This window comes from Acartia tonsa, chromosome 5, assembly GCF_053477335.1.
Source record: "Acartia tonsa isolate MP-2025a chromosome 5, ASM5347733v1, whole genome shotgun sequence".
In the NCBI taxonomy this organism is placed as follows: domain Eukaryota; kingdom Metazoa; phylum Arthropoda; class Copepoda; order Calanoida; family Acartiidae; genus Acartia; species Acartia tonsa.
In genome coordinates, this window is record NC_137264.1 from 30353629 (window position 1) to 30367509 (window position 13881).

General features: G+C 32.3%; 1 protein-coding gene across 1 annotated transcript in view; it reads left to right on the forward strand.

Moving 5' to 3' along the window:
- Positions 1-13344: 13344 nt before the first annotated feature.
- Positions 13345-13881, forward strand: part of LOC145319257 (integrin alpha-PS5-like) — a 69137-nt gene continuing 68600 nt past the window's right edge. The window contains exon 1 of the mRNA XM_080161269.1: positions 13345-13465. Within this exon, the coding sequence (XP_080017395.1) occupies positions 13357-13465 (109 nt within the window). The 5' untranslated portion in view covers positions 13345-13356. The remainder of the gene's footprint in view (positions 13466-13881) is intronic.

Consider the following 13881-nt stretch of genomic DNA (forward strand, 5'->3'; position numbering starts at 1 on the left):
ATTCTAATCTTTGTTACTTATCTTCCATTGTACTATTCCTAAAAATACCGCAGTATTAATAATCTATACCAGTTTTTGGTTCAGCTCGTGAAACATGGAATTTTTTTTTTTTACAGATTTTTATAAATTTAAATTTTACAACATTTAAAGTTATAGAATGTGTGATTAATTTGATTTGAAAATAATGAGTTTTGTAAGTTATTGTCAATAAATCATTAGACACGGTAAATCAATATTTACTACCACCGTTTAATGACGGAGCAACAGACAGCCGGACATACTCTAATTGTAAAGTGAATACAATTTTTCAAACTGGTTGGAACCACCTAAAGTCTATCCCTATTTTTGGAAAAACTTAAGAAAATCTTGATTAAGAGAAATAAATCTTCTTGCCTAAAGCAAACGAATACATAACAAACATTCAAGAATTTTAAACTTCACCATTTAAATGACTCAACCTTGTTTTTATACATATAAAATCCTAATTTAAGTTTTTCAGCAATACTGTTTTTTTTACAAAAACAAGCCAGCTAGATTTTTTCCGTCAATCGCCTTATATAATCTTATTTTTTAAAATCATGCCTATATTAAATAATTCAATTTCTACATGTTTGTGAATTGTTAGGACAAACAATTATACACCAGTTATATAAAGTGGCTGTGTGCCCAAACCTCCATATTTATTCATATTCTTTAAGGGAATTTTCATAAAACAAAATCTAGATTGATTTTTAAAATCCAAATTATCAGTTAATACCAGGTATAATCCATGTATTATAGATTTTACCAAAATCTGACATAATTCATCATATCCTGTGTTTTTTTTTACTTTTTTTAATGAAAATATTAAAAACAAATTTTTAAATATCTTGGAAGAATACAGGGCTTGGACGAATTAATTCCCATTCCCTTAATCCTATTTCACTATATATGTTACTACCCCTCCAATCCCGTACTTGCGATACTCTATCATGCGGGGCTACCCTGTATCCCCAAAAACTTAACTTAATTACTTGGTCTAAGGTAACACAAAAAAAACTAAGTACTCCTTCTGTTTCAAAATTATTTACACAATTGTGTATTGGTCGGGTGATCTGTAATTGTTTAATTGCCAGATCAGATTCTATGTAAATTACTTTGTTGTCCGTTTGTTGAACCATATCAGATCCGTTTATATTTTGGTTTCGTGTTTTGTCCTTGTTTAGAGTTTCATTTACTACAGACATGCTGCGGTTTATAAGGTAGGTATGCTACCAAAAATTATATACTTTTTGTAAAAGTGGCTATGTCTAGTAAGTTAGATCTGTGTCATACACTAATTAGTCAATATCCCCAATACTAGAATTAGACCAAACCTCAACCCCTATCTGTTATAATGATTTTTGCGCTTTCACACAAAGTACCCTGTTGAACACTGACAACGCCCTCACCCCCTCATTATTTTTCGTCGTTTGTTTGTTTATTTATTAAGGTCAGGTTAGGATAGGTTATATTTGGTGTTGGTAGCCCCGAATGTTTGGTTAGGGTTCCCGCAGACTAAGGTAATTAAAATCTATTTAAATAACCCAAGATTACTGTTTTCTCGATCCTTATTTTGTATGGTTATTAAAATAGTTTTGTGAGAGAGGGGTGGAAAATTGGTCCTCTAGTCATGCTAAAGGAAATTGTATGTAATTAAAGTTGTTGCACATGCTGTAATTTTATCCAAACTGTTTACTAATTTAATTAATTACTAACTGGACATTAAGTTGGTAAACTTAAAGAGGTCTTCTTTGCTTTTTCTTTATTTCTAGATTTTGAATTGAATAATATTTAGTTAAACCTATCTTAACCTTGGTGTACCTAAGATGGTAATGACAGGGGGCGCGATGACGCTTCGGGAAAAACCCTTTGACTGTACGACCTTTGTCTGAGAAGTCCTAACTGTGCATAGTAATGAGTTGCGCCTGTTTTGGACTAAGGCATTCCCCTTACTATAACTATTTATGTCGCGCATCTGACATTGCAGCAGTAGGAACCTTTTTTAACGTTTATAGTTATGACGTGGACCTATCACCTTCCCGACGACGAGCGGATGCGCTACGTGTAAAGCCTGGTCGCTTATTCTCTGGTGCACCTATGCCCCAAATAGGATAACAAATTTATAATTTTTATAAGGGAGTCAAAGACAATTTTCGCTTTCTTCACCCTTTTATATAACAACCTTTATTTCTATTTATGTGAATTTTATATGTAAGAAATCTCAAAATGTAAATTTCGGCGGCCGTACTTGTTAGCTGCCAGCCGCCGTAGCCGGAGGTTGGCAAGAAAACGGCGGTGAATCTTTATGAAATTTTAAGATTGCGGTCACAGGAGGCTTTTAAAAATTTCTGGGGACCTGGAGGATCAAGACCTGCAGAATCATACCTGAATCATATAAAGAATTACTACTAGAGGATATTTTGTTATTTTGGTAAGATAAAATGCTTTGTTTAAGTCAAATAAATATTTTTACTCTTTACCTGGATGTTTCTGCAAGGTTTGCTGGCATCCTGTGCCCGACAGGATGGAGATTTTAAAAAGATTCCAACTCTAAATTATGTTTCGTACCCATATTTAAAAAGACACTCAGCTATAGCCCTCTATCTTTCACATACAGAAAATGAGATAGAAAAAACCGACAGGGTTGGCAGTCACAGCCTGCTATAACCGCCGTTTATTGTAGTAAACATTAGCCCCGACTGTCGTTTTAACGATCTGCAGACACTGTAAGACGGCAAAACATAAAAATCTGTAGCCGCTAGACTCATTATCTTGTTTGAAAATGAACTTTGTACTTTTTTATCTGTATTATGGGTGCTATGAGGGACCACTTTGTCTATTGAAATAATTAAGTGACGGATCTACTCTCCAAATAATCAACAATTATTATGTACGTCAGTCTGTCTTAGACAATGGTTAATTTACATTGAAATTTCTGAGAAAGTTTAACTTATCACAATGAAATAGATATGGAATACGTGGATTTATTGACAGAGAAAATTTTGTGGTAAATATAGGTTGCTAATAAGGACCTCTTTTATTGGTTTAAGTCGTTCATCCAGTAGGGTAAAAGAAGTATAGTTATTTTTGACAGCTGAAAGTATCACTTTATTGTAATATATAAAAAGTATTATTGATATACTAACACTTGTTTTTTTTCTTTTTAAAACTGTTACAAATTTTTCCAATAAAAAGATAATCTATTCTACATGTTTTTATTGGCTTAATTTAATAAAAGAAGTATTGGGTTATTAATAAAATATTATGAATATAGTATCATGAAGATAGGATAGGTAAAAAGATACTAATTTTACAAAAACTGTAAAATAGTTGCGCAAAAGTAATGTAATGCAATATGAATTTTACTATTAATTAACATAGTTTCGAACATAAAGACAATTTTTAGTTATATAGAATCCTTGCTAAAACTCTTTGTCGTATTCATTTATCCCTGAAATTTTGATGGATAGTTAGTTTAACAATAATGCAATATATAAAACTTTACATATGAATGATGTATCTTATTGCTAGACAAACTAATAGAATTAGTTAAAACTTTTCAAGATGCGCACCCTTTTCATAGCTTTGGTAGGCTCGCATGTCCCTCTCAAGGTCGGGTATAGTCTCTTTCGTGACAACGCGTCTTAAGGGACATTTCGTCGTATTTTCACAGTAGCTTTTGATAGGTTATTTTAGATTAGGCTAGATTTATTTGGGTTAGGTGATTCCCCTGCAGGGTTAGGCAATTAGCCCCTCAGGGTTGTGCCCTCCGCAGAAATAGGAGAAAAGCTACTGTTAAAATACGATGAAACGCCTCTTAAGAGGCGTTGTCACGAAAGCGACTATTTCTTATGTTTTTAGGGTTAGTTGCTGAATTCAACAACAAACTTGTCAACTCCACGCCCTCTTCTCATATCCGTGGTACGATACAAAGCAGACAACCAACCCTTTGATTTCACGATCTTTGAGACGAACCCCAAACTGTCCTACTTTATACGTTTAGGGAAGGGGGGAAGAAAATCTCTTCCCTTTTCTCCCATATCTTTTGAAGAGATTTTCTTCCCCCCTTCCCTTTTTCTTTCCTGAAACGTATATGACGTCACTGGAATCGTCTTTTTAAAAGTAGGACAGATTAGGGTTCGTCATCTTTGACCGTAGATCCCATTTATGAACGGATATTAGTTACCCTTTTACATGGCAAAGGCATTCCTCATAGCATTTTAACAAACACTAAATAATTATTCTGCTTACACTATGTCATAGATTACTTAGAATTTGTATTACTCACTAATGCGCTACTAATGTACATAACTGTCCTTTTCCTTTTATATTCATCTTTTTTTTATATATATTGATTAGGAGGTAAAATAAGATGAATTACGTCACAAAGTAGATAAAGCCAGGGATCTAAAGTGATAAGACAATAGCCGACTAATTGATGTACATCCCCAATCTTAATTCACATTATAAAACTTTGGGGACTTGAGTAATAAACAGCCCATTGTCCCTCTCTCTCTGAGATAAAACTGATTTTATATGTGGTAGGGGAATTAGACCCTTACAATGCGGAGTATAGCGTGTAAACACCAAAAAGGAGATGTATCCAACTCCCGTTAATTTTAAAACCCCTTCTGCACGGCGATGATCAAACGCATAATCTTTGGCCAACAAACAAAAAGATTTGCGCCTGTTTACAGGTCGATTAATAATAACTCCTATTCTTACAATTATTGTTACTAACCTGAACTATTAGCAGTTAAATAATTAGTGATTTCTTTAGATACTAGCGAATTCGCCTCTAGCATCTAGAAGTTAAGGATAGAAAAATATCCTGAGACCAATTCAAGAATTTGGAATGCAAATTAGCCTAAAACCATCCCAGGGTCTATGTTAAACTTCCCTAAATAGAAAACACAATCGGTTCATTTGTTAGAGACAAATAAACCTTACTAATAATTTATATTATAGGATAGGATAACGCATGTCTTTTCCGAAACTCGAACCCAAAATCTTTGCTATTAATACAACCAATGAAAATATAAATACAAAATAAAACAATATCAAAAAGATTTACCAGTTTTCTTTATAACAAAGTATAGACTCAAGAATATACCCAAATTGTGCTACTAACAATTAGATAATAAATGAACTAAATGAATAGAAAATTTTAATTTTATAAAAAAAATCTTCTAGCTTTCTAGAAAAAGTGCGCTAACTTTAAATAAACTCGATGACTTGTCCCAATAACCTGTTGATAGAAAATGATCAGAACCCCAAGGAACGTCGCATTTTTACCTCTAACCTATTATGACGTCATGCGATGGTTTCCACTCTTAAAGTCTCCGCCAACAGAGGGGATTACTCCGGTCGGAGGTTAAGTGTTACTCTGCTGAGAGTAAAGGTGTCCCATTTTCAACGAAACCTCTGTCGTACTTTATTATTCCTTTTGTATTTATGAAAGCGAAGCTTTTCTATAATTAGTATCGTTCCGTCCGTCCGTAACGGTTAGCTCTTTTCGTTAATTTAGACATGTTAGAATTGTCCTATTTCAAACTTTTCATTATGATTTCTATGATAGTTAGGTACAATTTAGAAAGCATTGCAACTCTATAATCGTTACCAGAAAGTCTGTGATTCTTGTAATAATGACTCTTAGGACAGCTCCGCAACTCTATATCTCTACTGTATCCTGTTTTTAGACATTTTTGCAACAAATTCAAATACAATTTTTTTAGACTTAGAAATTTAAGTTCTGCTTGTTAAGTTCGGACACTCTACAATTATCATTGTTCATTTGTCCGTCCGTCCGTCCGTGTGAATTTAGAGCTACGCTTTTGGGGATGTTGTCATCCTTGTTTAGATCTAAATAGCTACTGTTTTACTTTTTTCAATCAAAATCCTGAACATTCTAGAAAGTATTAAAGTTTAATAAAGAATAAGGTTACTAACATTCATCTCTAAACCAAATCTTGCTAATGAAGTGGATGATTATACAGTCCATCTGCCTTCAGACAACCAATCCTTTCATTGCACAACCTTTATCTTTTACAGATTGATTAAAAGACTTTATGGTGTAGTCAAATTATATTAACAAATGCAAGAAAATAATGTTTGGACCTCGCAAAATTTAAGTCATAGAGAAAATGTTCTGTTGTAATAAAAAAGAAAAAGTCAGAGAGAGAGAATTTGATTTGCAATGATTGGAAGAAAGTCATGAAATCTTTATAAGGAAATAAGTATATTTGTGTTTTGAGCATGACCCATAGCGTTAGGGACAGGCTGACGAACTGACAGACAAACAAAGCTTTGTAGCTTTGTTACTAAAATCAGAAGAATTACCAGAAATCAAACAGTTATTAAGAGGTGTCTATATGTATATATATAATTGTATCGACAATGGACAAAGTTACCATTTTGACATCTCACCCCTTCTGTAAATAACAATTAGTGGTTGAAATGTTTTAACACTTAACTTAAAAAACCTACCAATCAAAATTCACGAAAGTCCCCAAAGTAACTATACCAATGAATAAGAAAACGGTTTTTAAAAACTTTGGGGACTAATATAATAAACAGCACACTGTCCCCTTTTTCTTTGATAAACATGAATAACATGTTAATGAATAACATAAGCAAATTATTTCGTGCTAGTTGCTATCCTCTCATTACATTTTAATTTATCAGCAAAGTATTAACTGTAGATTTACCAATTCAAAATTGAACTTCAATACAAAACAAGGGTGATGATATCCATAAGTAGCAAAGCTCCAAAAAGTTGGATGGACAACCGGAACAATAAAGTATAAAGCAGTGTCAGCAAAAATAAACATTAAAATTACAAAACCTTTTAAAATTTATAACGTGAAAATCTAGGAATCGATCTGGCATCCTAACCAATAAGCAAATCTCCATGAAACTTGATAGAATTATGCATGTTTTAAACTTACTCAATCCCTGAAAATTTCTATCTTGAATAAGAGTCGAGAAAATCATGAAAAATTAAAAATGTAGGAATCAATCTCGCAGCCCAATTAATTGACGAATCTTAATAAAACTTGGTGAAAATATGAAGAATGTTAATTTATTTAATCCCTGAAAATTTAAAGCATCTGTCTTGAAAAGAAGCCGAGAAAGTAACGTATCCCCGTAAATCGTTTCAGACGAATGGACAGACGAACTCTTCGAATTATAGAGTAGATTTGATATTAAAAATATCACATTAAGCAATTTTTTTGAATAAGGATTTGTCAAAATTTTCTTTGTCATTTTGTTGATGAGGATATTGCCTTACAAATATAATTTTAATTTTTAGTTTTTGGTTATTTTTACTTGAATCGTATATTTAAGCAATTATTTGGAGAGCCCAAGTAGCTCTATAATCATCATCAGAAAGTCTGTAGGCCAATTAAGCCAGATTTTGAGAGAGAAAGAGGGGACAATGGGCTGTTTATTACACCTGTCCCAGGGGCGTCCAAGCTTTTTATTTTTTTTTTTGGGGGGGGGATAATTCGTTTTTTGGGGGGTTAAAATGAAGCGCGCCGCAAATTTTTTTTACCCCCCCCCAAAAAAATTTTTTTCCCCGGGGGTAAAATTTGCTTGGGGGCTGGGTAATTACCCTCCCTGTAATCTGTTGGCAGGGGTAAATTTTGTTTACCCCCCTCAACATATACCCCCGGGGTAAAATTTTTTTTGGGGGGGGTAATTGAAATTTTATTAAAGGGGGGGGGGGTAAATTTTAAATGGGAGGGTAAATGAAAAAAAATTTGGGGGTGCCTACGGGGGGGGGGGTAATCACCCCATTACCCCCCCCCCTTGGATGTCTATAACCTGTCCTCAACGTTTTATATTAACATTTTTTTATTCTTTGGCTTAACAACTTTGGAGACTTTTGATTGGTCAGATCCTGAAGCAGAGTATACTTCAATTTATTGGCCATTGTCTTATCCCTTTGGATCCCTGCCTATTTTGAGGGATTGACTCTTTTTTTTGTTTTGTTTTAAAGATGCAAAATGAATTAAAATGATTACTAAAATCGAAATATATCTCCAAGTCTTAAAATAGTTTATTTTATTTAAAATAGGTTGAAAAACATTCGAACTTTAAAAGATTTGAAATTATTTGAATTTTTGTCAATATTAATCAGTAGATACATTATTGCTATGCCACTTGAAAGTGTTTTAAAAACCTTTTCTATAATTAGGGTCGGTCCGTCCGTACGTCCGTCACGGACAGTTAAGTCTTCTTGTTAATCTAAACATGTCAAAATTGTACTATCGATTTCAAACTGTATGATGATTCATATAACAATTAGGTACGATTTAGGAAGCCTGGCAACTTTATAATCGTTAACAGAAAGTTCGTACGTCCAATTAAAACAAATTTTTGTAGATTATATATATCTTATTCGTCTGATTTTTGGAATACTGATTTCTATTACCAAAAGGTACAAAGATATAAGTAATGTATCTATAAAATCAAACCTAAAATGTAAGTATGTCCTTGAACAGTATCCTCTTTTTAAGACGTTTTGTTACAAATTTAGTTACATTTTTTTAAACTAATGCATTATTATTCTGCTTATTCATCTGACACTCTACAAGTTTTAATTTTCGTTTGTCCTGCCATTTCAGAGCTTTTCTTTTATGGATATAAATTATTAAATAAGAAAAAAGGATGTTGGCATCCTTGTTTTTTTTCTGTTTTCCTTACAAAAAGTTCAAATTTCTAGGAATTACAATGAATATTCTGGGTTTTCTGCAACTTTCAAATAACAAGGATGTTAAAATCCAAAAAAGCAAAGTCAGACGGTAGGACAAACCAACATTAACACTTGTAGAGTGTCAGAATTAAAGAAGCAGAATATTAAATAAAAAAATACATTTAAAGATGACCTTGTTAATAATCTCATTTAGAATGAACTCTTATTAGTCCTAGTTTTTATTTAATTTTAATATAAACATAAATTTGATAAATTTTACCTTATAATTCTATGGTTTTATATTTCAAGTATTTTAAATTACATCATATTTTAAATTGAGCATAGGGTAATTCTCCAGGGAGAGGATAGCGATGACGTACAGAGCAATCTACAATCCTTGCTTCCCTCAATATTTATGGTAGAATACAAAACAGCAGAATTTTCGGGGGAAGATTCATTAATTGTGTATTAATCTATTCCTAAATCCCTGTGAAATTCCGCATCACTCAGAGAGAGAAGGGACAATAGGCTGTTTATTACCCTAGTCCCAAAAGTTATACAATAACGTTTGCTTATTCGTTGGGAATAACAGCTTTGAGGACTTTTAATGAAATTTGATGGGTTGGTTTATAAAGCTGAGTGTTCAAACGTTTCAGCCATTAATTTTATTTAAAGAATTTTGTGTGTCATCATTGGGGATGTACATCAATTTATCGGCCATTGTCTTATCCCTTTAGATCCCTGGCATTATACTGTACATATACTTTTCTACATTAAGGGTTTTCCGTCATTGTGTCTGTCCTTCCGTAAAATGATAATTTATCATATATTACATCATTCTCTTATTTATAAATACCTTATGTCAAATTTCCTGATATGACAAGGTATATTTTAAAAGTAAAGATACTCATTGTCAAAAAGTCTTCAATATTTTGATTATTTTACGAGATACTAACATTAGATTTGAAAAGAATATTAGGATATTTTCTTTAATGAAACTATTTGATTTAAATTAGCCTATCATATTTTATACAGCTTCCCTTTCTATGTATGTTTTTTATCCTTGTTAAATTTACATATTATGTAAGAATACACAAAGGTAAGAACAAATATGTTCACAATTAGCACCTCATTATAACGTCCAGAGATATTGAGGGACAATTTGCATGCAACACCAATCATGATTAAGGTCTAATGCCCCCTCCCCCCCTGGTTTTGATGATTGATTCTTCTTTATCTTAAAAATAAAAAAAAGTTAAAGTGGGCAATTTAAAACTTTAAAATTGGCAATTCAAATTGTGCACAGAAAAGGTGTTTTTTTCCCTTCAATTTTGCCTTGTTTTTAAATAATGTCATTCAGAGGGTTTGAGATAGAGTTGAGCAAAGGGCATCCTAAAATGTTTACAACCTCATAACCAAAACCGAGGGAGGTGTATATATCCTCAGGTGGGGGTTTCAGAGGGGTGTCTCAAACCTCCTTAATGTCCAATATCTACTTTAAATTACTCATATTTTTTTTAAAATAAGGAATTATCAATTCTACATACAGCAAAAGTAATTAAAAATCTTAACCATTATTTTAATGTTAAATGTTATTTATGCCATGTTAATGAGGAAGCTAGTAAAAGTGGCGGCACAGATTATGACGTCAAAAAATTAACCAATGCAATGAGAGGCAAGTATACACTGTAATTGACCAATTTATAGTGGCCTCTCATTGGTTAATTTATTTTGACGTCATAATCTGTGCCGCCACTTTTATAGCTTCTTAATGAGTTTCAGCATTACAAAAATTCCTAGTGTCTTTTATTGTTCACTATACTATATACACTGTGCTTCTTGTTAGGGTTGGGGCCGAATACTTTTTTGGCCGTATACCGGAAACCGAATATCCAGCTGATTTCTAATGTTGGATATCCGGAGCCGACCGGATATCTGGCCAATTTTCGATATTCGTCAAAAAAGAGAAGAACAGAAAATGCGATATTTTCCCTAAAAGGTCATATTGTGCATTGCAACCCCCGCACCCTATTTTTAAAATATATTGAAATAAGGGGAGTAGTTTTTTTTTTCACATGCCTAACTTCTGTTGGGCCTTCAACCTTTCTGGGCTATTCAGTACCCAAAATAAACTAACCAATCCTCAAAGCAATAGATAAACAAACAAAAAATACTCTTCTCCCTATACTTTAGATTTATTTTTAAAATATGTGCTCCACTAGAGTCTAGGTGCATTAAGGAAAAACTCCAAAAATGCATTTTAAATATTGAACTTCAAATATCTTGCAAAAAATAAATAGCTGATCAATAGATCAGTATTCTAAACCTAAAATGTAATTACAACCTTCAACTTTATTTGTCTCTAAGTACAGCGTATATAACATTGATATGAATAGTGGTGCAGCGTACATAGCGTAGTTACTACTTTATGATTCAAGGAATAGACAAACAAACTTATCTTTTTCAGTTACAGCCACGAACGCACTGGTGATAACCACTATACTACTGTATCATTTAATCATGATAGTTTTGTAAAAATGCTATTAGTTTTTAATAGCATTAGCAGCTACGCCCCTAGAGGCCCCTAAGGGCACTTGAGATAGGTGAGGGGAATGTACACCTCGCCCTTTCTTTTTCATTAAAAAAAATGGGGTGACATTTTCTAGAGGCGATTTCTCTTTGGAGGGCGGTGGTAACCTTAAAAAAATTGTTAAAAATCTTCCTTAAACATATAAGTAGCTTCACTGTAAAAGAGAACCATGTATGATCAACAGTTCGCGAGATCCTTCGCTACAAACCAATAAATATTGCTACTTTATATAGTAGGATGGTCATAAATCCATCTGTATATTTGTCGTTTGTGCATAAGGTCATATCCAAATATTTATTTTTCTCTCTTCTTTCTTTTTAATTAGTCACATGAACACACTCAGAAAGTAACCTTATTACTTTTTTCTTCCTACTCTGTTTAAATGTCTTAAGTATCCATGACAAGTATAACTTGCTTTGTCCAACTGTCCATCCATTCTGATGTACATAATTATTAAAAACACCAGCCATGATTAAAGACTTAAACAGTTTAATTAGTATACTACTATACTTTGTTTGTGGATCTAACTGTATATTTTTGACTCTCTGATTGTAAGAATTGTTATTAGTAATACAAAAATTATATTTGGAGTTAGAAATAAGTTTTAACTTTGTGATTTTAAAACGACAAAATTAAAATCTAAAATAGATATCGATGTTTTAGTGACACATGGAAGGAAAGCTTGCAGAGAAACTTTAGTTATAGAGTAGCTATGCTAATTACTAAAACAAAGTTAAAGAATAAAAGTGACTTGAGTTAGATAGTTTTACCCCTATCGAACATACCCATTTTATTACTTTATTAAACAAGGATGACAACATCCATAAAAGCGAAGCACTGAAACGGTAGGGCAAACGGACGTTGACACTTGTATAGTGTCTGAACTGAATAATCAGAATATAAAAGTATCGAAAGAGTCGAAGCAAAATTGTAAGTAAATTTGTTGAAAAACTGCTTGATAATGTTTATGGACATACTTACATTTTTCGGACTTGATTATAGAGTTGCTACGCTTATACTATTGTTCTTTGTTGTCCCAGGAATTAATAGACCAAAAATCAGATCAAACGGATAATTAGATCACATAAAAATTTGTTGTTAAAAAAGTAGAAAAATCAACATGTTTAAAATGGACGTACGGACATTCTGGTAATGATTATAGAGTTGCTACGCTTTCTAAATCGTACCTAACTACTACAGGAATCATCATGCAAAGTTTGAAATCGATAGGACAATTCTAACATGCCTAAATTAACGAATAAAAGCTATCTATCTCGGACGGACGTACGGACCGACCATAATTATAGAAAAGCTTCGCTTTTAACAAGGATAAACATCCATAAAATCAAAGCACTGAAATCTAGCAGTAGAACAAACGTACATGAACATTTTGTAGAACGCAAAACAACTTAATGAACAGAATTTTTATTTTAATGTATAAACAAAATTGTGTATATATTTTTTGAAAACTGATGTAAATACAGAATTCTGTTTATGGACGGACATACTTACATTAGGGACTTTTTATATAGATGCTTAATTCAAAAATAAGATTAATATGATAATTACATCATACAAAACTTGTTGTTAAAAAAGTTAGGTATTACCATATTCTACGGAATTTTTGGTAATGATTATAAAGCAGCTACGCTTTCTCAATAATACATTTTATTCGAGAACAACCATTTAAAGTCTTAAAGCGATATGACAATTCTTACATGCCTATATTATCGAAAAGAGTCAATTGTGACGTACGGATGGACAGACCGTAATTATAGAAAATTTCGCTTAAAAACAACTTGAAAATTACAATAATTTACATTTCTCGTATTCATTCGAATCCGGTGGATAGGAACCGGTTCTCATCTATACGAAAAAACTATGTCTAGCATCGTAATATATCCAGCTTTCTACGAATATAAAAATGTACAATCATAAGATTAAAACCAGTTTTTTTAGCCCGTGCCTACGGCACCTAGGGGCTAAAAAACTGGTTTTAATCTTTTAATTGTACATTCTATATCCGCGGAAAGCCGTTTATAATACGATGCGAGAAATAACTATTATGCCTTTAGATTTTATTATGGAAAAATGGAGCAGAAAAATTGTTTTAATTTTATTAATTTATTTTCACAAATCTGTAGCTTTTATGATAGGTAAATTTAATTAATTGTATAATTAAATCTGAATATTAATGCGTTTTAAAGTAAATTGAATAAAAAGTATGTATAACAAAAAGGATCATACAGCAACGCCATTAATAGTTTTTATTCTTCTGTTCTAGTAGCGTGCACATTATTTTATTATTTTATTTATTATGGTAAACCATACGAAGGGGGGCTACTCAATTTTAAACGAGCTAATAATTCCCAAATATTATTAGATACAAAAAGACAGATATGATTAAAGCAAAGGAGGATTTGTCATATCCTTATATAATAATAAAATGATCTGTGTCTATGTATCTGTCTGTCTGTTCCGAAATATCTCGCTAATCGCTGAACAGATATAGGTCTTCTTTAAAGTCTACAGGATCTGGGATTGTTTATAACTATTTTTCGGGCGTAACCGC